Source organism: Barbus barbus (assembly GCF_936440315.1).
Source record: "Barbus barbus genome assembly, chromosome: 1".
NCBI classification, from domain to species: Eukaryota; Metazoa; Chordata; class Actinopteri; order Cypriniformes; family Cyprinidae; genus Barbus; species Barbus barbus.
Genome location: NC_136729.1, coordinates 18,601,861 through 18,626,578, shown reverse-complemented (window position 1 = coordinate 18,626,578; position 24,718 = coordinate 18,601,861). Strand labels below are relative to the sequence as shown.

The 24,718-nt window shown below is 38.6% G+C and overlaps 2 protein-coding genes across 3 annotated transcripts in view; one reads left to right on the top strand and one right to left on the bottom strand.

Moving 5' to 3' along the window:
* Nucleotides 1-23,848, top strand: part of LOC306874880 (immunoglobulin superfamily DCC subclass member 4-like) — an 84,599-nt gene extending 60,751 nt beyond the window's left edge. For both annotated transcript variants that reach the window (XM_079425175.1, XM_079425174.1), the window contains exons 9-20: nt 7,389-7,526; nt 8,484-8,648; nt 9,961-10,182; nt 10,864-10,962; nt 11,055-11,238; nt 12,941-13,068; nt 15,307-15,474; nt 15,554-15,688; nt 19,036-19,138; nt 20,572-20,794; nt 20,983-21,111; nt 22,410-23,848. In XM_079425175.1, the coding sequence (XP_079281301.1) occupies nt 7,389-7,526; nt 8,484-8,648; nt 9,961-10,182; nt 10,864-10,962; nt 11,055-11,238; nt 12,941-13,068; nt 15,307-15,474; nt 15,554-15,688; nt 19,036-19,138; nt 20,572-20,794; nt 20,983-21,111; nt 22,410-22,940 (2,225 nt within the window). In that variant the 3' untranslated portion in view covers nt 22,941-23,848. The remainder of the gene's footprint in view (nt 1-7,388; nt 7,527-8,483; nt 8,649-9,960; nt 10,183-10,863; nt 10,963-11,054; nt 11,239-12,940; nt 13,069-15,306; nt 15,475-15,553; nt 15,689-19,035; nt 19,139-20,571; nt 20,795-20,982; nt 21,112-22,409) is intronic.
* Nucleotides 910-7,033, bottom strand: LOC306875102 (uncharacterized protein; the record flags this gene model as incomplete). The annotated part of the gene is made up of 3 exons (XM_079425510.1): nt 6,905-7,033; nt 1,432-6,751; nt 910-1,042 (listed from the first exon to the last, which is right to left on the bottom strand). The coding sequence occupies exons 2-3, from the start codon at nt 6,537-6,539 to the stop codon at nt 910-912; spliced, it is 5,241 nt and encodes a 1,746-aa protein (XP_079281636.1). The 5' UTR covers nt 6,540-6,751; nt 6,905-7,033.
* Nucleotides 23,849-24,718: the final 870 nt, after the last annotated feature.

Below are 24,718 nucleotides of genomic sequence, written 5' to 3'. Positions count from 1 at the left end.
AACGTAAGAGCTGAGTATAAACAAATAAATCATGCATTACCATCACATTTCGAACGTTACACAGCTCGTTACATTATTTTCAAACTGATAGCATTACCAAATTATACAATTTACGATAAACATTTCAAATAACTCAAATATGTTTCTCACTAACTCTACCAACCTTGTTCCCCAATTGACCGAAGCTAAACCTTGTAGTTTTAACTGTTTCTCCGTGGCCTTTATTGTTTTAACCGTAAACCTTTTCAGACTTTCCTTTCGTCCTTTTGCGCCGTTCGCCAGTTTTTGCTTTCGTCATCATACTTCCGGTTTCTTTGGTTATCAAAATAAAAGCCCGATGCCATAATAATAAAACATTATAGCGTAGCTATAATCAAAATAGTGTTTAACTACTCTGTTAGTCTTTACACTCCCATCAAATTATTTGCTGTTACACACATAAAAAAGTAAATAATTTCTCCAAGTTACTTAACCAGAATACAGAAATAACCTTGTAAACATGTTACAACTGTAACTTCAACATTTCGATACACTTAAGCATTGTAAATTTGCCTTTCACAATCTTCTAGTAGCAGAACTAACTTATGTACTGGACGTTCTACTACAGACATTTTGTTCACACGTTGACCCCCTTTGGTAAGATTTCTGTCTGCAAAGCCTATTTTGACCTTTCTGACAAGTCCATCTGTATCCTTTACAGTGTCCAAGATACGTCCAAGTTTCCACTGTGATCGTGGTTGCATTTCATCCTTGTCCATTACTATGTCGCCTATTTGCATGTTTCTTTTAGGCTTGTGCCATCTTTGTCTGACCATTATGTCCTGCAAGTACTCTCCTTTCCATCTGCTCCAAAATTGTTCGAGCAAGTACTGTACTTGACGCCATCGTTTTTGTGCATATAAGTCCTCTTTAACGAACTGTCCTAGGGGAGGCAGCGGAGTTGAGGTTTTCAATGTGACAAGATGATTTGGAGTTAGCGGCTCCAAACTGTTTGGATCGTTGAGATTGTCTGTTGTAAGGGGGCGGCTGTTTACTATAGCAGCTGCTTCATACAAGAAGGTTCTGAGTGAAGAGTCGGTGAGTCGACCTGGTGTGAGAGCCAATGTTGCATTAAGAACGTTCCTTACAGTACGTATCTGTCGTTCCCATACTCCACCTGCGTGACTAGCATGAGGTGTGTTTAGGACGAAATCACATTGTTTTTCTGCAAGGAAGCTCGTCAGTTTGTCAGTGTCAATTTCACCTTGTGCTGCACTCAGTTCGTTTTTGGCACCTATGAAGTTAGTACCCTGATCGCATTTTATTTGTCTGACAGAGCCTCTTAGAGCGATAAAGCATCTGAGTCCATTTATAAAAGTGTCCGTTGATAGGTCTTCTAACATTTCGACATGAATTGCACGTAAATAAAAGCATGTGAAAAGGAGGCCATACCTTTTGTATTCTTTCCTTGCTTGTTTGGTCAGGAACGGTCCAAAAACGTCCATACCACAGTATGTGAAAGGTGGAGAGTGTTCAATTCTTTCTGTGGGTAAGTCTCTCATTTTTTGTCCTTCTACGGGTCTCCTTTGTTTCCGACAAAACACACACTGGCGAATGTAGGATGCAACCGTTTGACTCAACTTTGGAATCCAATAGCCGTTGGCTCGTATCTCATTCATCGTGAAGCCCTTTCCTTGATGATTGACCCTTTCGTGGCAGTGAGCAATTATCAGTTTTGTGACGTGATGTTCTCTGGGAATGATTGTTGGATGTTTAAAAGAGCTGGGAAGAGATGAGTGATGGAGCCTTCCTCCCACCTTAAGCACATTGTCCTTGTCCAAGAGAACATCCAAGTTGTACATTTTGTTGTTCTTTGGAAGTTGTTTGCCTTTGTTTAATGTCTCTATTTCGTTTTGATATGCTTGTCTTTGTAAGTCTTTGATGATCACAGTTTCTGTGTTTTGTCTTTCAGTTACAGTTGTGAGTGTCTTTGATTTGTCTTTGAGCACGTATCGTCTGAGACGTGCGACTGCCCTGACTGCACGGGACCAGGATGAGAACTTTGTGAGCCGGTCACTAAGGCAGGTATGTTCAACCGTTTCTGTGTTTAGTGTCTGTACCTTTCTCACCTCTGGGTCTCCTACTGTAAGTACAATGGTCTCTTTTGTTGGAAGCTGTATTTTCATTTCCCACAGGAAGTGAGGGCCTGTGAACCAATTAGATGCGAGCAGTTCATTTACAGATGTGCCCCTGGACGCCATATCTGCTGGGTTTTTGCTGGTGGGCACATAAAACCATTGTTGCAGTGAGGTACTGTTGCGGATTTTCTGCACTCTATTAGCAACAAACGTGTGAAACCGCCTTGCATCGTTGTTTATGTACCCTAGAGTGACCTTTGAGTCTGTCCAGAAGAACTCCTCAACATGGTCATAAAGCAGTTCCTCTCTTAGCGTGTTACTTACAGCGACTGATACTGTGGCTGCGGTAAGCTCTAACCTTGGGATCGTAGTGACCTTTGTTGGAGAGACGCGTGCTTTGCCCATGATGAAGGTACAGTGGACATCTTCACTTTTGTTTATGAGTCTGAGATAAGAACACTGTCCATATCCTGTGGTGCTTGCGTCAGAAAAGTGGTGTATTTCTCTTTTTACCACTTCTCCAAAATCTGCAGGAACATAACATCTGCTGATTTGCACATTTTTTAGATTGTGTAGATCTCCTTTCCAGCACTCCCACCGTGGCTTAAGATGCTCAGGCAGTGGATCGTCCCAGTCTATTCCTTGACGACACATTTCTTGGAGAATCCCCTTACCCTTGAGCACATAGGGAGCAATGAAGCCAAGGGGGTCGTATATTGCTGCGACTGTGGACAAGATGCCACGCCTGGTTGGTGGTTGGTCCTTTAGTGTGATGTTGAATGTAAAGCTATCTTTCTCCACATTCCAATAAATGCCAAGTGCTCTTTCTGTCTGTGTTTCATTAAACGTCAAGTCCTTTGTTTTTGTATCTGTTGCATGCTCTGAAGCTGGAATGCTTTTTAAAACTTCAGAGTTGTTGGACACGAATTTGTGTAACCTTAGTCCACCTTTTGCACATAGTTCGCGTGCTTCCTTTGCCAGTCGTATAGCATCCTTTACTGTCTCTGCGCTGGTGACTCCGTCGTCTACATAGAAGTCTCTTGCTACGAACTGTGAGCCAACTGGATATGCAGAACTGTTCTCTTTGGCTAAATGTTTGAGTCCATAGTTCGCGCAACCGGGTGAAGAAACGGCGCCAAAGAGGTGTACCGTCATCCTGTATGCTTGTGGTTGGCTGTTCATATCTCCGTCCTTCCACCATACGAAGCGCAAGTAGTTGCGATCATTTTCTTTGACTTGGAACTGGTGAAACATCTTTTCAATGTCGCACATTAGAGCTACTTGGTGCTGTCTGAAGCGCACAAGCACACCAGTTAGGTTGTTGATCATGTCAGGACCGTTCAATAAATGCTCATTAAGACAGGTGCCTTTGTGTTTTGCAGAGCAGTCGAAGACCACGCGCAACCTCTCTGGTTTCTTTGGATGATAGATGCCGTGGTGCGGTATGTACCATGTCTCTCCGGGCGGTCCATTATCATCAGTCTTTTCGGCATCCCCTCTTTTGATGATGTCGCTCATGTACTTCATGTAGTCCCTTTTGTATTTTTCATCTTTCATGAATTTGCGTTTGAGCTGGTTTAGCCTGGTTTCAGCGAGTTGTCTGTTATTTGGCATTTGTGGTCTTTCTTTGAATGGCAATGGCATTTCAAAATGTCCATTTTCAGTCTGTGTTATACCATGCTCGAGTTTCTGAAGGAATACTAAGTCTTCTTGCGACACAGTCTTTTCCTTCCCGTCAGTCTCTTTGAAATCTCTCTCCAAAGCACGTATTGCATCTGCTGGCGTGGAGGGAGGGATTTCTTTAACAGTGATCCGGTGACAGAGACTGCTCGCCGAATCTGTTTCGTTGCATGGTGTCGAGTTGCCAACTATGCTCCATCCCAAATCAGTATGAATGGCATAGGGCTCATTTTCTTTGCCTAAGATTACCTGTTTGGGTGCGAGAGCTCTAGGACAAGTATAACCTATGAGGAGACTTACTTCACAACTGAGGAGCGGAGGGACCTCGTCTACAATCGATAACAAGTGACTCCACTGTTTGGCTGTTTCACATGTAGGTATGTGTTCTCTGTTAGCAGGTATGTAATCCTTTGTGTATGCAGTGGGGAGCTTTATGACTGAGGCTGAGTTATACCCTCTCACTAAGAGATCAGACACCTTTCCACTGCTTACAACTGCATTTCTACCCATCATAGTAGTTAGTTTCAGCTTTACTGGACAAACATCTGCCTGCAGCTCATGTGTGACATCCTGATCAATGAATACAGTGTCGCTCTGTGTGTCTAATAACGCATAGACCAGTTTTTCCTTGAGTGGGTTAGTGGTAGTGGACAGCCACACTGGAACTATCATTGAGGTGCTGACTGACTGTTCAGATCTGGCAACATTAAGTGACATGGCTGTTGCTGTTTCCGGTGAGCTACCTTGGGCTGCATAGTTTGTGCTCGCACGTGTTTCTCTTTGCAGACCGTTCCAGTAGGTTTCATCGTGAAGACATGTCGGGTGTCGCTTTGTGCAAGTTTCACACGTGAGGCGGCGTTTGCAGTCCTTAGCACTGTGTCCTTGTTTTAGACAGCCATAACAAAGTCTATTGTCTTTCACATGCTTCTTTCTGTTTTCTAGAGACATTTTCAAGAGATCAGGGCACTTGTGAAGTTGATGAGTGCCTTGGCACATTGTGCATGGAGAGCCGGTAAATGTTTTTGTTATTGTCCTTTTATCACTTTGTTCAGTTGTGTTTGTGTTAAATACACTTGCCTTGTTTCTTTTGATTTCCTTTGTGTTCCTTCTGTCGCCGTTTGTTTCAGTGCAGCGAAGTGCATGAATGGAGGTGACTGGGTTGCAGGCGACTTCAGCTTCTAATGAGAGGAAGGAGGCAAAGGCAATAAAACTTGGAAACTCACCGCCCTCCATTAAAGTCTTGGTTACCTGCCTGTTCCATCTCGCATTTATCCAGTCTGGTAGTTTGTGCAACAGTTTTTGGTTTTCTTCGCTGTCGTTGAGTATTTGTAGCCCCTTTACATGAGGCATTGCAAGCATGCATGCATTTATGAAATCGGCAAATGCCCTTAGTCCATCGGCATCTCTAGCCTGCACTTTAGGCCAGTTTGATAGCCTTTCTCTAAATGCCTTCTGAATCACGAATGGCTGGCCGTACCTTTGGTTTAGTTTGACCCAAGCGTCATTGTATGCCTCCTCATCGTTTCTAAAGAAAGTCCCTTCAAGGCATTTTCGAGCTGGGCCCGTAACATATCTTTTCAAATAGTACAACTTGTCTGCCGCTGAGATGTCCCTTTGTTCAATCAGTGATATGAATGTGGATTTCCATTCAATAAAGCTTATTGGTTCGCCACTAAACACTGTCGGTTCTGGCGCGGGAAGTCTGTTCAGTTTAATGCTGTCCTGCACTGCTTGAGCTAGTTGAGTGACACTAGGGGGAGCTGTTTGCACAGGAATGAAAGAGAGTGCTGGTGTGGGCTGGTTGGGTGTGAAGTATGGGCTCAACTGTTCACCTTTAATTGACTGTACATCATCCACCTGTGATAACTCTCTGTCATATGCTTCAAACCTGGCTCGAGCTGCTTTCACGTCCTTCTGTGCTTTCAAGCGTTCCAACTCTGATGTTTGAGCTGCCATTTGTTTCTTGTGCTCCTCCTCTAGAGCCTTTATCCTTTCCTGTTGTCTTTGTTCCTCTAGTACGATCTCATATTCAGCCTCTTTTGCAGCTAGCTCTGCTGCTGCGTCGGCTCGTTTTGCTGTGAGTTGTGAAGCTGAGGACCGTTGGCTGCGATTTGATGCTGCGGTTGAGCCGTATATGGACTGGGCGTAGTCGTGATCTAAAAGTCCACGTAAACGAGTTCTTTCACGCTCTGCATCAAACTCCTCGACAACACCACTTAATCTTTCCAGAATTATCCTTACGATGTCATGAGTTATTGCATCGCATGCATCCATCTTTCTCCTTATGTCAGATGATGGTGCCATTTGGTTTCTTATTTCTGAATATAACTTCAATACATCATCTCTCTTTTGTTCTATCATGTCTGCGAGTTCTGACATCTCCGTGTCTGTGATATCTAACTTTAACCTTTCTCTTGTTTCGCGTACCTGTGTTTTCCATTGTTCATAAAGAGTTATTAGTCTTTTTTCCCTTTTACTCATTTCTTCCTTTTGGAATGTTATCATCCTTTCCGTTTGTACTTTAACTCTTTCAGAACGTCTTGGCAACTTTGACATGCTTTGAGCTTTGTTTTGAAGCTCTGTTAAGATTTGTTCTTTGCATGTGATTGAATCTTTAATGTTTTGTCTATCCTCACTTTCGTCGTTAAGTGAGTCTTTTAAATCTTGAATTTCTTGTTGTAAGTTTGTGATCTGTTCATTTATGTCCATTTGACTTACTGAAACAGCCTGTGATTCTTCCATTTTGAGCACTTTTCGTTAAATTGTTTTATTTTCTGACCAACTTCTGCCATCTGCTGGACGTCTCGGGTATTGCCGTTGGATCTTGTAGTCCCGTTGTGCAGCGTGCGGCGGTGGTCAAGCTCTTACTGTAGCATCCAGTCAATATTGAGAAGGCCAGAACTGATGGTTAAAATGACTTTTATTGCCGTCCGTGTCTTCAACCAACGTAAGAGCTGAGTATAAACAAATAAATCATGCATTACCATCACATTTCGAACGTTACACAGCTCGTTACATTATTTTCAAACTGATAGCATTACCAAATTATACAATTTACGATAAACATTTCAAATAACTCAAATATGTTTCTCACTAACTCTACCAACCTTGTTCCCCAATTGACCGAAGCTAAACCTTGTAGTTTTAACTGTTTCTCCGTGGCCTTTATTGTTTTAACCGTAAACCTTTTCAGACTTTCCTTTCGTCCTTTTGCGCCGTTCGCCAGTTTTTGCTTTCGTCATCATACTTCCGGTTTCTTTGGTTATCAAAATAAAAGCCCGATGCCATAATAATAAAACATTATAGCGTAGCTATAATCAAAATAGTGTTTAACTACTCTGTTAGTCTTTACAGATACATTTATTTAGCTGAAAAAACAAAGCGTGGAATTTTGGACACTCAAGTGTTGCAGCTTTCCTTACGTAGCGTAATGGGAGGGGCTATTCGACTTCAATGCTGGGTGATAAAATACCCTTAGAAAATTAATACACTAGACGACAGAGTACGTAGCACATAGTATAAATGCATAGTGTGTAGTGCATCATTTATGGAATGTTTTGTAAATCTTTGTTTGCTTTGTGTTCTCTGCAGTTCCCAGCGGTTCTCCACAGCTGTCACTGCTGAGCACATCTCCCACTGACATCAGAGCCATGTGGCTGCCTCTGTCCTCAAAGCTGAGCCGCGGAGCCATTACACGCTACCGCATTGACTACAGAGCGCTGGAGCAGGGTAAGACAGCGCCACCCACTGTCACTGTGTTCATGTTACCCCCGTAAAGCCTGACATATGAACAAAATAGTCAGACAAATCACATTTTTTTAAATGGAAGAACTTATTGAACCTTTACAGAAAATAGTAAAAAAAAAATAATAATTACATACTGTATGTGTTTTTGTTGAGTATCATATTTGATACATCAGATATAGCATGAAAAGAGAATATGGAGCTCATATCTGAGGAGAAAAAAAAAACATACACTTTGTTCAAAGGCTCAAAAAATGCAATTTTGTGCAGTTGCTGATATAAAGCCAAAAAGTAAGATAAAGTTTTGATTCTTATGTAAATCAGTAAGATCATAACAGTATAATAGACAGTGTAATATCATACTGTCACTCAATTTCTCTCTCTCGCTAAACGTAATAGTATTTAAATGTTTAATTTTATGATCATATATTTTGTAGTAGGGGCACTGTAAAAAGACATGTTTACCATGACCTTAAGAGGGCGTTTTTAGAATGAAACTAAAAGGCCTTTTACTTGCTAAAAAGTACGTTGTACATAGATTGTATACAACAGGTCTTTGAAATTTGCATATAAAATATGATACTGTAGAATTTATAGGGTTAAGATGTGACCTTGACCTTGAAACATGATAAATACATGTTTGCTGCTGAATTTTTTGCTTTATTTGTTATCTGTAGTCGCTAGTAGGGCAGCAAGCATGTCTGGGGTATTTTGAGCAAATGACAAAGACATGGCTGATTGCTCCTGCTCTATTAGAGCTCTGGATGCTTAATGAACAGCAATAAAGGTGGAACAGAAGACCGATTCGGTCTGATGGCCTGTGACACAGAATGAGAGACAGAAGCAAACTCAATTCAGGCATTCATTGTTCGTGCTTCTTTATCAGCCAGCTGCAGAAATGATTTTTACTGGCACGTGTTTGTGTGTGTGTGTGCCCTCCAGTGGATCACATCTACTCTGTGGAAGTGGGTGGGAATGAGACACAGGTGACTCTAAGGGATCTGAAACCAAATCAAACGTACCAGCTCCGGATTGCGGCGGGAGCGCGAGCTGGGTTCAGTCAGTCTTCTGAGTGGGCCTCACACCACACACCAAACCTTACCCAGGGTGAGCAAACACTTAAACACGATGCACTATATGCACACTGATACCAGTTTCAACTCGCACAAGGTTAAACTTATATGCAGTGGTGCCTCCAAGGGGCGGCCGGTGGGCCATTGATCCCCTAAAACAACACTGACCACCCCACTGGTCTCGCAATCACCAAGATTGTATACATTTTTGGTAAACTTCAGACTAAATAGTGATTTTCTAGTGATGTCTACATGTACTGCATTATCAGACACGGTCCAAAAATTAGAAACTCAAGTAAGCATATGTCACCACATGCTTTATGCTAGTAATTTTTTGTGTGTAGTTTAGATCTTGTCTGCCCTGGTACAAAGTTCAAATCTATAGTCAAGTACAAAGTCCTAAATGCATTACTGTTCAATGCTGCATTTTTATAAAAATCAGATAATAAAAAAAACAAACAAAAGAAAACAAACTGTAAAAACTGTAATATTGTGAAATATTTTTACAAAATAAAAATGTAAATGTATTCTTGTGATGGTAAAGCTAAATTTTCAGTAGTCTTTACTCCAGTCTTCAGTGTGCTGCTTTGTTTCTCAATAATAATTTATTGTGAGTTATTATCATTGATGAAAACATTTGTGCTGCTTAATTTTTTTGTGGAAATTGTCATATAGAATGTTAAAAAACCACCTCCTATTTAAAAATAAGAATCTTTGGTAACATTATAAATGTATTTGCTGTCCATTTTGGTCAATATAATGTGTCACTGCTAAATAAAAGTATTATTATTATTTTTGGCCAAAAATCATATTGTACCCAAACTTTTGAATACTAATGGATGTTATGCAATTTTTATCATAAAATCTGATAATGAATATGTGGATCTTCTGTTCAATCCATAGCATTTAGAATTTTTTAGAATTTTAAATATTTTATTTAATTATATTATTCTATTAGTTAATTTATATTATCTTAATTTTTTTATTATTTATTATTTAAATTTTGTCTTCTAAAATTAAATCAAGTAAATTATATTTAAGCTAAATTATTAGGATTTTCACATTTTTAGCTGTTTCCCTTGGTCTATTCTTAAAGCCTTAATGGGACATTAAACATGGGGAAAATAAAATAATCTAATAATTCTGATCCACATGAATTATTGTAGTTGGATAAGTTTGCAGGCTTCTTTTTGGATGTTTAAAATACTAGTTTAATTTGTATGCAATTTTCAACATCCTTCATTAAAACTGTCCTGGGGGCGCCACTGCTTATGCACGGCCCTGCCAGAATGCTCACACACCGCCACACCGCCGTTCTCACTAACTCCTTCTGTTGTCTTTCCCAGTGCTCTTTGCTCCCACTGAGCTCAAAGTGAGAGCCAAAATGCATTCCCTACATGTCACATGGCAGCCACCACCCAATCATACTCAGATCATCGGTTATAAGCTTTCCTGGCGGGAATTGGATGGAGAGGAGCTGCCCAGTGAGGAGAAGCCTATGATCAATGAGAGGATTCAACAGATCAAACTGAGGAAGAGAGTTAAACACCATGAGGTTCCAGGCCTTGGTGAGAGTTGAGCAGTAACTTTATCCACATAAACTATACTCTCACACACAAATATGCTTGAAACTGCATTTCTAATATAATAGCCACTTTTACACAGCAGCGCATTTGATGCTAAATGCAAGGACTGTATTTTTGGATGTGCTTAGTGGATAGTGACTCTCTGTCACTGTCAGCACTTATAAAAGGATCTGAGAAAGGAAAAACTGAAGATCAGCTTTGGCTGTATTGGCTGATTGCCCATGACTTCAGACAGTATTTTTCATGCAATTCTTGTTCAACAGACCAGTCTACACCAGGGTTAATATAATTAACTGAACCTAAAGCCATAAAGAAAAAAATTCATTGTTTGAAATAAAATAAATGTTAATTAAATAAAAAAATAACTTCAGCTAGTTGCCAAAGCAGTGTTTTTCATTTTCATTTAGCACTAAAATAACTACTACTTAAACTGAAATATGCTACAAAACACTATACAGTATATTAAAAAAAAGTTTAAAATGACCAAATTTCTAAAACTTTCACTAAAATGAAAATAATTAGAAAAAATATTCTAATTATTATATATCAATTATTCATCTCACTGATACTAAAATAACACTGGCCTACACCAGCATGAATGCAAAGCATGCGCAATGTTTTACAGTATGAGCATGTGAAGTCTTATTTGCCTGATTGTTTCAGCTCCTGACCAGCTGTATGAAGTGAAAGTTTGGGCGTTTAATAAACAGACTGAGGGTTATCCTGCTGTCTGGAAGGGCAGAACAGAGAAGCTCACACGAGGTGCGTGTGGTTGTGATGAGATCAAATCATATCTAGCTGTCCTGTAGATTTAAATCGGTCTAAATTTGTGTGTGTATGTATCGTTTTCTTAGTGCGGATGACAGACTCTCTCCCACCATTGCCACCCATCAGTGTTAGAGCTCGTGCGAACAGTTCCACCTCTATCTGGCTCCGCTGGGAGAAACCGCACTTTAGCAATGTGCGAATCATCAACTACACTATACGCTGCAGCCCTGCAGGAATACGCAATGCATCGCTGGTCTCATACTATACCAGGTACCAGGCATATACACAATAATGGTAATGTATAGACCAGTGGTCACCAACCTTTTTAAGCCCAAGATCCCTGACCCCGGCCTTTATGAAAGACAAGAATGAAGAATTGATAGAAAAAGAAAGCCCAGATTGTACTTCCAATTTGAGGCCTTTTATTTTAGTATTTTAATTAGTGATGCACAGATCATGGCTGATTCAGATTCTTTTTTTTTAATCTAGCAAATTGGCCGATACTGATACTGGTTGCTGATTTGTTTTGTTTTTTAAGCAAATTTATTTATTGGTTATTTGCTCTATAACAAGCAAACTGGCCTTAAACAAAGATATCTGTTGACATTTGAAATCATGTATAATTTCAGGAATTAAAGCTAAAACAGAATGGTCGGACTTTAGCTTTGTGAATTTATGCTTCATAAAATATCTGCATGAAACAAAAACAGAAGACGGACTGATTGAGGCCACTGATCTATAATAGAATCATTATACATATATGGATCAGTGATTGAGATGCAAATTCACTCTCTGACAGCAGGTGGCGCTTATGGAACAGCTGTAAACAAAGCAGAGCTGCGCTTATAAATGCTACTTTATACGGAGGTAAAAGAAGAAAATGGCATTGCCATCTAAACTTTTCTCAAAACAGTCAGTTCCCTTCAGTGATTTATTCATATAACCCCACTACCCCAATTCAATATTTATACTGTGAACTGTGAGCTGCTCTGCCCGCTACAGAATTTTCTCCTCTTTGCGTCCATATTCAGCGTCTCTGTCCTCTGTTAACGTCCTGTTTACAAACTCAGGTGAGATGTATTTTTTCTTTATCACTGTCCCAGTAGATCCTGAAAATAACAGACAAATGAGTTCAAAAATTTAGAAATTGTACTGTTATTTTCGAGATCTACTGTCTGGGACAGTGATAAAGCTCTCCCAGTCGATCGCGCTCGATGGTTTGGCGACCACTGGTATAGACAGATCATAAACAATCATTGTGAAATAAACACTTATGGCACACATACATCATCGCACACTCTTACTCAAGCATTCATTCGTCCAGCAGCTATTTTCCAATATTTAGTGTTACTGACATTGCCATTGGTTTAAAAACAAATTACTAAAATTATTTCCTATCATTTGTTCTTTCTCACATATATTTTGTTATATTTTTATATGATATATGACTGATCAAACATTAATCAAAAGTGACAGTAAAGACATTTATAATGTTACTAAATATTCTTTTCATCAAAGAATCCTGGAAAAAACAACAAACATATATTACAGTTTACACAATATTAAGCAGCACAACTGTTTTTAACATTGATAATAAAAACAATCATTTCTTGAGCAGCAAAACAGCATATTAGAATGATTTCAGATCGGTCATTTGACACTGAAGACTGTAATGAATACTGAAAATTAAGCTTTGTACATTTTACAATATATTAAAGCAGATTATTTATTTGATTTTTTTTTTTCTATTTATTTTTCTAATTATTTTAAATGGTAATAATATTGCACAATATTAATGTTTTACTGTATTTTTGATCAAATAAATGCAGCCTTGGTAAACATAAGATACTTTTTTTTTAACAAACTTTTGAATGATTGTTTTAAGCCACACTGCTCTAGTTAGCACTAATTGACTCCTTTATCAGTCAACCGGTCCTCTTACTCTATTCGTCTGTATCTCATTGTATTTCAGCCCTTCTCAGGAGATTTTACTGGAATCACTAAAGCCCTTCACCAGCTATGAAATTGCTGTGCAGTCTAATGGAGTTGATATGAGTGGCCCTTTCAGCAGCACAGTGGAAGAGTCCACACTTCCAGACAGTGAGTGCAGCCCCTTTCAGTGCTGTAAAATAAACTTTCTACCTAATATATGTGAAAAGGAAAGTTTTATGAAGTACGAAGGTTTTATATGGTCTTTTATTCTCTTTTTCACAAGAGTAAATCACACTGTGTCTTGTGTTTGTTCGTGCGGGAGCGAGAGCTTTAATTATAGTGTGTACACACAAGTTTGAATGTCTGTAGGGGTTTTTTTGAGTGGGAAGTGATGAATGAATACGTATTCGTGAGTGTATTGTGAGTGTGTGAGTTTTGTGGGTCAGTGTGAGTCAGTGTGTTTGTGTTAGGTTAACAGTTAGGGGATTAATAGGGAGAGGCGTAAGGAGATAATTGGCTTTAATTAAAAGCCCAGATGGAATTGCCCCTCTTGTTGGCCAAGAGTCTTTCAGCTTGTCAGTCAGTCTAGCCAAGTGATGGCGGGGAGGGGCATGTTGCCACAGCGATTTAGTGTCAGACTAACTGAGAGGAGCTTTATCTACTCTTGAGGGGGGGAAGAAAGTGTGGGCACTTCAAAACAAGACCTTTCCCTCCATAAAAAACTGATATTGTACTCGTGGTATCTCCTCAAATCTCCCAGACTGCACATGCTGAGACCATTATAACATCACAAACCTTTAAATGTAGCTTTCTTCTTGGGGAAGTCGTGGCCTAATGGTTATAGAGTCGGACTCGTAATCCAAAGGTTGTGGGTTTGAGTCTCGGGCCGGCAGGGATTGTAGGTGGGGGAGTGAATGTCCAGCGCTCTCTCCACCCTCAATACCACGACTGAGGTGCCCTTGAGCAAGGCACCGAACCCCCAACTGCTCCCCGGGCGCCGCAGCATAAATGGCTGCCCACTGCTCCGGGTGTGTGTTCACGGTGTGTGTGTGTTCACTGCTGTGTGTGTGTGCACGTTGGATGGGTTAAATATCATTTCACTTCTTGCTGAACACTTTTTGTTTTTTTTTGTGTTTGTGATATTTGTGTTGATATTAGAAGCCAGCACACAAGAATACAATAGATCAGGCATACAGTAGAGATTGCTTTCAAAATCAAATTGAACATAAAACACAAAACTATTTGTTGATCGTATGATTTTTTTATTTGTTTTTTTGTTTTTGTTAAAGCTGTGTACCTTCAAGTTTTGTTTTCAAGGTATATGTATTACATTTCTGTGGTCACCATTTTGTTTTGGTATTTTGGCAGCAGATACCAGTGTGTCGGCTAGTTTAGTTTAATTATTTCATTTATTGATCTGATAATGCCCTTTCATGAGCTGCAACTTTAAAAGCAATAAAAATAAATAATATTTTAGTGTTATATTAGAGCATTCAGAGTACACTAACAACAAAATATAAATGTCATTCCCATGACATTTTTGAAAGTACTGCACCCTGACGTACCACGGTAAATGCCACATTACTTTAAAGGGGACATCAGATGCAAAACTCACTTTTACATGGTGTTTGTATGTTTTAGTAGAGTGTGGATACAACTAACCTACAATGATAAAAATCTATTAACTTTTTTTTTAAATCCCCAAAAAACCTAAAGTCTCAATTTTCAAGACATTTTGATTTTCAGGCCCTGCCCACGATTGCTGATGGACTGTCCCCTATCTGCATATTTCCACCCTCAGCTAGATGTATGCCATTTTTCTCTGTGCTTTCAAGTCACAGCAATGTCTCGTAAGCAATGCAGGTGTTTTGTAGTTGGATGTAAAAGTGAACATAAGAGTCTTCATTTTCTCTCAACATCAGAGCCACTGAGGACACAGTGGATTAGTTTTGTTTTTGATGGTAATGCGCCACAAAATACACAACAAAAAAATAAATAAACAGAAGAAAGGGGCGGGGTGAGCAGTAGCTCATTAGCATTTAAAAAGACATGCACAGAAACGGCTTGCTGTGAACAGAGCTGTTTTTAACAAGGTAAAAAGGGTGTTGTTTTACATGAGCATTGAGGACTTTTAACCAAAGTATTTTGCAGACATTTCATGAAAACCCTAAAGAATCATACTAACTTGTGGGAAATGGTATTTAACATGTACGTAATACGTTAATGGTATGTATTTAATACCTTTTAAGTACGAGTTCTCTTAATTAATGGGTAAAGGAGTTTTTTTTTTTTTTAATGCACAATTAATGTTGAAGATTGTGTCTCATTCAGATGATTCAGAATAAAAACATTCTTAATATGCTTCCCCTTTCCTTTTTTGGTGTCTTGTGTGTGTTTTTACCACAGGACCCTCCTCTCCTCTGGATATGCAGTTGAGTGCGCTAGACTCAGACTCTGTTCTGGTGAGCTGGCGCCCTCCACTGGAGCCAAATGGTGTCATTTTGACCTACTGGATCCTCTACAGTGGCAACATCAGCCATCCAGATCAACTGTGGATAAACCTCACACATGATGGTAAATCACATGGTGCTGTATTTCATATGAGAATTATTGTCTCACATAAATCTCTCTTTGTCTCACTCTCTTTTATTAGGTTCTGTTACCAGTGCAGAGGTCCAAGGCCTGATGAGTGGGACACGTTATTATTTTAAGATGGGGGCCTGCACTGAAGTTGGGGTGGGACCATATTCACCTGTGAAAGATGTCTATACGCCTCCAAAGAAATATGGTGTGTATGTGTATGTGAAAGTTTTCACACTATTTGTATAGTGTATAGTATATTCTTAAAGGGGCCATTGTATGCGACATGCACTTTTACAAGTAGTTTGAACTGAAATGTGTGTTGGCAGTGTGTACACAATCACCCTATAATGATAAAGATCCACCCAGTGTTTTTTTTTTTTTAATCTTGTTAAATCATTTCCTAAATGCATATGTTAGCACGAATCTTTCGTGATCCAGCCTCGCCTACAGAAGAAGTGAGTATAAGGTTCTTTTATGAATTTTTGCAAATCGCCTTTACTAATAACGAGCTAGTTAACAAGTTCCGCGGCTAAAGTAAACAGTCTAATGAGAATGGCTTGTCACCCCACGGAAGAGAGGGGCGGGGTGAGCAGAGCTCATTAGCATTTAAAGGAACATGGACTAAAACGGGTTGCTGAAAAAAGAGCTGATTTTGACAAGGTAAAAAGGGTGTTGTTTTACACTAACATAATTTGGTTCAAATGTCTCAATGGTATAGACTTTTCATTAAGACCATAAAGAATCATATCAACTTGTGGAAAATGGGCATCTGATGACACCTTTAAGGGTCTGTGTACAAGTTTTATTCTTCAAGGTTTATATTACTTTTCTGTAGTCACCATTTACATGGTACTTTGCAGTATTGCTTTGGTTAGTCTAATTTATTTATTTAATTTATAGATCAGATCAAACATTTTATGATTTGCACTTTTGAATTAAAGCAATACATCATGGAAAATCACCCTACAGTTTTTACCAGGTGACTTTTTACCTCTAATGTAAATAGATACACTATTGTTCAAAAGGCTGGGGTCGGAAAGATTTTTTTTAAAGAAATTAATAGTTTTATTCAGCATTAATTTGATCAAAAGTAGCAACAAAGAAATGTATAATCTTTTCTATTTTCCTTTTATCAGTAGGGTACAAGAGGGCTAAAGGCGCCCCGGGGTAAAAGGCGCCTTTGATATGATTTTCCTCTAAACCACTAGATGGCACAAAAACGTGGCGTAGCACTTTCCAAAACATCCGCTTTTCAAGACTCACATGTATATTTTTTCTGATCCTTGACGTGATCGTGGGCAGCAGCGCAAAGTTGATTCTGTGCTTACTTGATCTAATATTTTAATAGATCATATATATTTTATTTCAAAGGCCTTCTTAACAATTTTCAGTTTTGTTTAAGATAATTATAGCAACAGCTCTTAAATAATGAAAGAATATGTAAAAGTATGGTATTTGAAGGAAAAAGCGCCCCTGCTGTTGGGGCTAAAGGCGCACAGTAATTAACATGATAATTAATAGATGACTGACTTTTCCATTTGTTGACATGACATGGTTAGATTCGGATGGTAAATATCATATATTATGTTGGGTGTCCATATTACAGATTATCACCATGTTATTTAACCTATCATATTTAAAAACATGATATTAATCATATCATATAATAAAATATCATTTGTTGTTACTACTGTAAATCTAGATTCAGATATGGGATCTCCTTCAGTGCTTTCAGAGTCTTAAAATGATTTTGTTTCTGTATTTTAAAATATATTTTTTATATTAACATATTTTAATGACAGTATATTTATTGAACAAAAATTCATTCTTTTATTTTTCAGAATAAGCAGAAAATAGTACAAACTTAGCTAAAGTGATTGTTTTGTACAAGTATTAACTTAGACATTATAAAAAAAAAAAACATTATTTTAGCTGAAGTATTTGTATCAATACCGTGTGCATTTTGCCCCATGCTGGTGAGCCTTTTACCCGTGTGTGGGGTTAAAGGCCCCCGTTGCCACCTCATACATTTATAAGATTTCTAAACAAATAAACAACTTGAATGATTTATTTTCACACAAAATCTGTTGCTCCCTTAATCTTCAATACAAACGTACATATTTTTTTCTGCAATTATACATTTTAGGGGCAGTGAATAGCACATTTTTTCTTAAGGTGTGTCTTTAGCCCCGTTGTACCCTAATATTTCAATATATTGCTGTTTTTACTGTATTTTTGATCAAATAAATGCATCTTTGTGAGCATAAGAGACTTCTTTCAAAATCATAAAACATGTTTTACTGTTTTTACAGTGAAAATTCGTTTTTGTGTAAGTAGACCTTTAGAGAGAGAGAGAGAGAGAGAGTTCAAACGACCACAAAGATCTTCAATGGAAATATAAAAGAATCAGTCTCCTATAGCTATTAATTGAAACCTCAGAATCTTTACATTTATGTAATACATTTATACATTTAAGTTACATTTACACTTTGGTGCCTTTGGTAGATGCTTTTATCCAAAGTGACATACACTGCATTCAAGGTATACAATCAACTGAATCAAACATATGGCCTTGCAATACTCTTTAAACTGCAGAAAACCTGACTGATATGGGAACATTTGCTATCAGAAAATGGAAGCTTGTAGCTCACAAACAAGTATCACTGATTTGTGATAATGAGCTTACTGTCTTGCATTTAAATGGCTGGCTAGCATTCACCTGAGATTCCTGCAGCGCGCTTTCAGAGTTCTCTGAAACCCTCCACCTTCCCCAGCTCCACCTGTATAGATCTGCTACGGGTTATTTTATATGCTATTTGTGCAGCAGCAGTATGTCTTAAATACTCACAGCACCATACAGCCATATGCATTGGCAGTAGCAAGTTCCTGTACGTGCTTGAAGCAGCAGCAATAATCCACAATTACAGCAATAACCAACAGCAGCAGCAATTCAGCAGCAGCGTAGATCTTTTCCGCCAAGACCAAATACATTAACATTGTCATATCCATCACCATGCTAAAATCTTCCGAGATTTGTCATGATTGAAATATTTTCTATTGCTTTTGCAAAGAAAACCCTTGTTTATAATGCCAGTTAGGTTTCTCTGAATCAGCATGAGGCATCACAGGTGTGTGTGTGTGTGTGTGTGTGTAGAGACTGCCATCTGCCTCTGCCCATCAATGACACTCAATTAATAGCACTCCCACAGGGAGTGTGAAGTGATTCAGTCCAGCCTCACACACACACACACACCGTCTGTGGGGAGTTGGCCACAGAAATTCACACAGACTTACACACACCAGTCGTATAATGACTTATAATTAATATAACACATTGTGTTATAATTAATATTTCATTATTATGCTTAAGCATAATTCAGTTGTATTGAATTACTATGAAGTTTAATTATGTATAATTACTCGCTGACTGATTTCTACACTTCTGTCATGCATTCTCTCTCTCTCTTTTGCTATTTCCACTCTGCTGTCTTTCTCTGTCTGTTTTTTCCTCCTGCCTCCTCCTCTCTCTTTCACTGTATCACTCTCCTACAGAGCTGGATATCCATGCTGTGACTGGTATCATAGTTGGAGTGTGTCTTGGTCTGCTCTGCATCCTGCTCTGCATGTGTGTCAGTTTCCGCAATGGAAAAACACGGTATGCTCCTGTTTAAACTCTGTAAGATCCACACATTTAGATTGCTTCATTAGCTATAAATGGTTCACCCAAAATTGAAAATTTTGTCATGATTTATCTGTATGACTTTATTGTGCGGAACAAAATATATTTTTAAGAATGTTTCTTCTGCTTTTGTCCATACAATAAAAGTCAGTGTTTAAAACGACATTGGGCCAGTTTTGTTATCATTAACTAAATAACAAAATTCTTACTAAAATTATTTTTCTGTAATTGAAATAAAGCTGAAATAAAATAAAATTTTGAAACTTTGCCTTGACAAACAAGTTAAAGCAATATAGAAGTATAAAAACAAACAAATAATAAAGATGATAAAGCACATAACAAAATTAGAACTAAAATTAAAACCTTAAACTAACATTAATATGAAGACTGAAAATATATATAAAAAAAGCTCATTCAAAATGATAAATACTATAATAGTATATTAATAATACTAAAATAACCCTGTCTATCACTGAATAGGAACCCACTGACACTTAAAATGTCTTTTTATTGTTAAATTATTTATTCCTTCAACACAGAAAAATGCTGCAACAATTACAGCTTAGGCAGAAATCTGTTTTCCCCGAAGGCTTATAATGACAAACGAGCTGCAGTGAAAAGCCTCCCCAAATTACATTCAAATTTTGAAAGTTTCAAGGACCTTTTGGATGTTCCTTCAATCTGGAATGAGACAAGGGTGAATAACAACTCTCAATCTCACAGTGTGTGTGCAAGCGTGTGTGTGTCTGAAGCAGATGTGGGGTATTGAGAGCTGAATGACAGAGAGTCATGGCTGATTGCGCTTGCTCTATTAGAGCTCTTGTGGTTTAATGAACAGCCACAGAGGCAGATTGATTTGCTGGGCTTTTGCATTTAGAGAATGAGAGAACCAAACTCATTTCACCTTCTTCTGAGAATGGTGGTCAGCTGCAGCGATTATTGGTTAACAGAGGCTTAATAGAGCATCGTGTCTTCATTATACACGTGTGACCTTTACATTTCAAAGCTTTCACATAAGTATACATTGACATTAATGGGTGGGAGATTTGACAAGCTGTGTGAAGCTGGGTTAAAATGCACTCGTCAGACTCTTGGCTGGGGAGTATAGTGGAACCTCCAGCTGTGAAATTTAAATTTTCCGTCGGTCTTAGTACACGATGTAACTACAGAAGTATAAAAAATTATCGAAACTCTTTGGTCCTTTTTGATGACCAAATGCTAATGGTCTAATCCGATTCAATGATCTGTGCTAAGCTAAGCTAAAAGTGCTACTGCCAGACACGGAGATCGGCTGAATGGATTCAAAAACAGTCAAATTCAACTGGTTAACTCTTGGGGAGTTGTAAAATGAGCCTATTTCCAAAAAAGTGGAGTGTTCCTTTAATGATCATCCTCTCTGTCACTTTTAGAGATGTGTCTGGTGGACTTGACTCGAGTTCTCTAAGTCCTCAGTACAGGAAAGGTGCCCGTCCAGTGCCTGCTACTGCGCCTGACTGCAGTGACTGCCATGAGCTGGAAACCCTCATGCCCTCTAGTGCACAAGACCCCAACAAACTCCTGACAGATTTCACTGAGGAACAGAGTCTCATGGCTAACGTAGGAGGCGCTGATGATGCCCCTGCAGAATCCAAGGTGAGTATTGCTGTATACTGTATTTAACTGTGCCAGCACCTACAGTACAATATTTTGATGTTCCATTGAACCATTTGCCCAACCATGCATCCTTGTTGGTCTAAAAAAAAAAGATGTTGATCTATGAAAATTCTTTCATCTTTTAGTATTTTCAGTCTTTCAGTTTCCTCTTTCTGCTCCAAACACAGCCAGCCTGGAATGGATCTGTTAGTCGGAACTGGGCCAATAGGATCACCAGATACAAAGATATTATAACCGAAGATTCTTCTGCTCTCATCAATGGAGCTCTTGAAGGACCACCATCAGACAACAGTAAGGTGAGCCAAAGGAGTGTAGAAACGCCTTTGTATGATGGTGTGTGTGACTTAGGCAGCATAGAAATACAGAACTCGCATAACAGATTTTGGATCTTTATCTTACAAAATGCGCGTTATCCTTGCACATCTGCTTGTGTGTTTATGAATGTGTCTGATGGGGGATGGGGCTGATAGGTTGTGCCTCACACAGACGGGAAATGTACAGAGAAAGTAATTACCATTAAGCAGACAGTGGGGAAGACACACTGCTAATTAGTATGTGACACTTGAAATGAAAAGCTGAAGTCTGCATACCATTTACCAATTACTGCCCTTCCGAATCTCCTCAGATATGGTGGAGCAGCAGGAAGCTAACACATAACATTACACCTTTATCTATTTCTCCTCTTTATAGTATCATGGTTTTATTTCCCTGTTGACATTTTTAAAAATCGGTTTTCCCACTACTTATGATGAAATAGTGCTGAAATGTGTACCTCACAAATTCATTAACATTTTAGTTTGTGATCATCCACCTTCTATACCCACAATGTCCAATTTGCACCCTATAATTCAGTGTTTATTATAGACTTGTAAGTTTAACTCACTGATTTAGTGCAATTAATTATTTAAGAAGAATTTTTTTTTTTTATTGAACTTCAAAAAAAAAAAACTACATTCAACTTGACATGATGTCTTAAATAGGTGACATTCATGGTGTAAGAAACTGGAAAAACAACAGAAATTAATGAATTAATAATAATTATTATTATTATTATTATTGTTTAAATTATTATTTGTTTTTGGTAAATATATATATTTTTAATTATATACATTACAATTCAAAATTTTACATAAAAAAAAAAAACATCAATAGATTTATTTAGAAAGGATGCATTAAACTGATTAAAATGACTGTTTAAAGATGCTGTTCTTTTGGACTTTCTGTTCATTAATGAATCCTGAAAAAAACATATTGTTGCCAACAAAAAACTACTGAATGGTATAGTGTAAAATATAATAATACATAGTATCCTTAAAATTTTAGGGCTTTTTTCAGCAAATATTAATATATGTAATTCACTGTGATTCATTTGATCAGATGAATTTGCATAACATGCCAGTTATTTGCTAAAAAATACAACTATAAGTGATTCAAAATCTCCCTACATGTATTGTGAAAAATATAAAGTTCTTAATGAGAGGTCTGTTAACTATTTTATATAACCTATTCCAACATTTAATAAAAGAACTAGAACCATATTATAAATAAAACTCCATTGGAAGCGTTGTTTTCTTGTGTTGTGCTCTATTTTCAGAGTGGGCATGTGGAGAGGCTGTATTCCCTCAGCAAGAACCAGGTGGAGGCTGAAGTCATCGTACATTCACAGCTGTCAAACACGACGGTTGACCAGGGTCCACAAAGTGACATGGAGCTCTCTCTCGAGTCTCCATCTTCCAAGCACCCTTCTCCTGGAGAGAAGGCGACGCCATCAAACCCGCATCCACCTTATGCCCACAGCGAGGACAACCACGAGACTCAATCTCCATCTCCGACCCCCAGCAATCACATCTCAGAAGTACTGTCCAATCTCAATGGACCATTTGAGAGTGGACTCAGCCAGCCAACAAAGGGCGGTGCCAAAAACCAAGGAATGGGGCTTACCAATGGCTTCCACTCGTCCAAACCCCTTCGTTCAAAGGCAGAGACCCTGGAGAACGGGGCCCACAGACTGTGCCCCACAGGAAAAGTTCTGCCCTCACCAGGTCTCACCGCTTCCCCCTCATCCTTCACCAGCTCTGGCCTTGCCCATTCTACCTCAGGGGCGCATAACTACGTGTACCCCTAAGCTGGAAGGAAGGAAAGCATAACAAACGGTGTTCCCAAAGTTCTGGGACAGAGAAAGCCAACAGAGGAGACCAACGAGTGGCACCTTCCTGCTGGAGAAGTTGAAGTTTTCTCGTAGCCACGCACACCTCTTCTCTCGGCTGTTTTATTGCAACCTTTTGGTTCCATTATTTTATATGTATGTACATTTAGAATATTTTTTTAGCACTAGTATCCATGGATATGCATTTTAGGGCATATCAGTGGCACACTTTAACCCCTCTTTGTGTGCATGTACGGAATGTGCTGAAGTGGTTTATATGTTTACATGCACACGTGAAGTCAAGAGTGTTCGTACTAAGGTGAAGTCGAAGGATCCTGAAATCAGCCCTACATAAGGAAACAGAATTCATTCACGGGACGAGTGTCATGGATCGGTCCGAGATCAGTGCCAACGGGTGGAGATCTTGTCAGAGAAAATAACCCTGCCACAAAGTACCACCTCCTGCTGTCTCAGGGTCACCACGCATAAACACAAAAACAAACACAGATCTGTGCTTAAAACGGTTGTTGCAGAAAATTAGCATCATTTTTCAGTTCCGCCTATTCTGGTTTTTAAAGGGATTGTTCACCCATAAATGAACATTTTGTCATTTACTCTCCCGCATGTTGCTCCAAACTGGTGCATGGACAAAAATATTGTTTGTTTTCTGCAGAAGAAAGAAAATCATACAGGTGTGGAAGAACTTGAGGATGAGTAAATGACAGAACTGTCTCTTTAACTTACACTTTTGCATACATACACGTGCAAGCAAACTCAAATACAATACAAATAAAAACACACATTCCCTGACTGGAGCGTAGTGTCTCAGGAGTCTCAAATTCAAGGTGCATTTGTATATACATGATTGCTGTATCAAGTACATGTATAAAAAAACATGACAAAAATGAAGAAAAAAGATTATGATGAAAAACAATACAAAAGGAACACTAAGAATCCATGTACATTTTCTATCATTTCAACTCTGAGTGTACTTGTAAAGACACATCACACTGATTCATGCTCCAAGTTTTTCTCAGTCAACAGCACTACCTCATTTCTTTACAGGATTGTTTTTTTGTGTGTGTGTGATTTTATGAGTATAGTTATGGTTGGATTTTGAGCCGTCTGATTCATAGCCTTTGGATAATAGCAGAATCTACTGCCCTTCTCACTCTGTGTCTGTATTCTTGTGTAATGGTTACTGAAACTTTCATCTCTGATTATTAGCCTGTGTGCAAGCATGTGGTCATCTGCTTGTGTAGTCCTTTGCTATGGAAAACAAAACTTTCTGCAATATGCACTTCAGATGAAGGGATATAAACACAATGGAAGGCTAACCACACGGTTTAACTAAAGACCTCAAGGTTTGTGTCCATAAGATCTACCTGTTGACATGCCAGTCATCTCTTTTTCTCAGGAACTTCTATGCAGGGAGTCTGAGAAGAACATTTTCAGCCAAACTAGGAAATAGCCTCCATCTCTCAGACAGGTCTTGTCCCATACCATATTCTTTGTCCTTAGGCCACGCGTCTGTCACCATTTAGAGTTCATCTGGAACTGTAAATAAATTTTGTCCTCCATGCAAATATATGTTGAATTGCTGCTGAAAGCAGGAACTGTATCTGTTGCGCTTCCTTTTTATGCATTTTAAACGCTTATTTAAAGTAGTTTCTTTTATGTTAACGCTGTTATTTTGGAAGAGAAATGTCAACAAACTTTCAAAATCCTGCCGTCATACTTCAGGTCATTGACAGGAC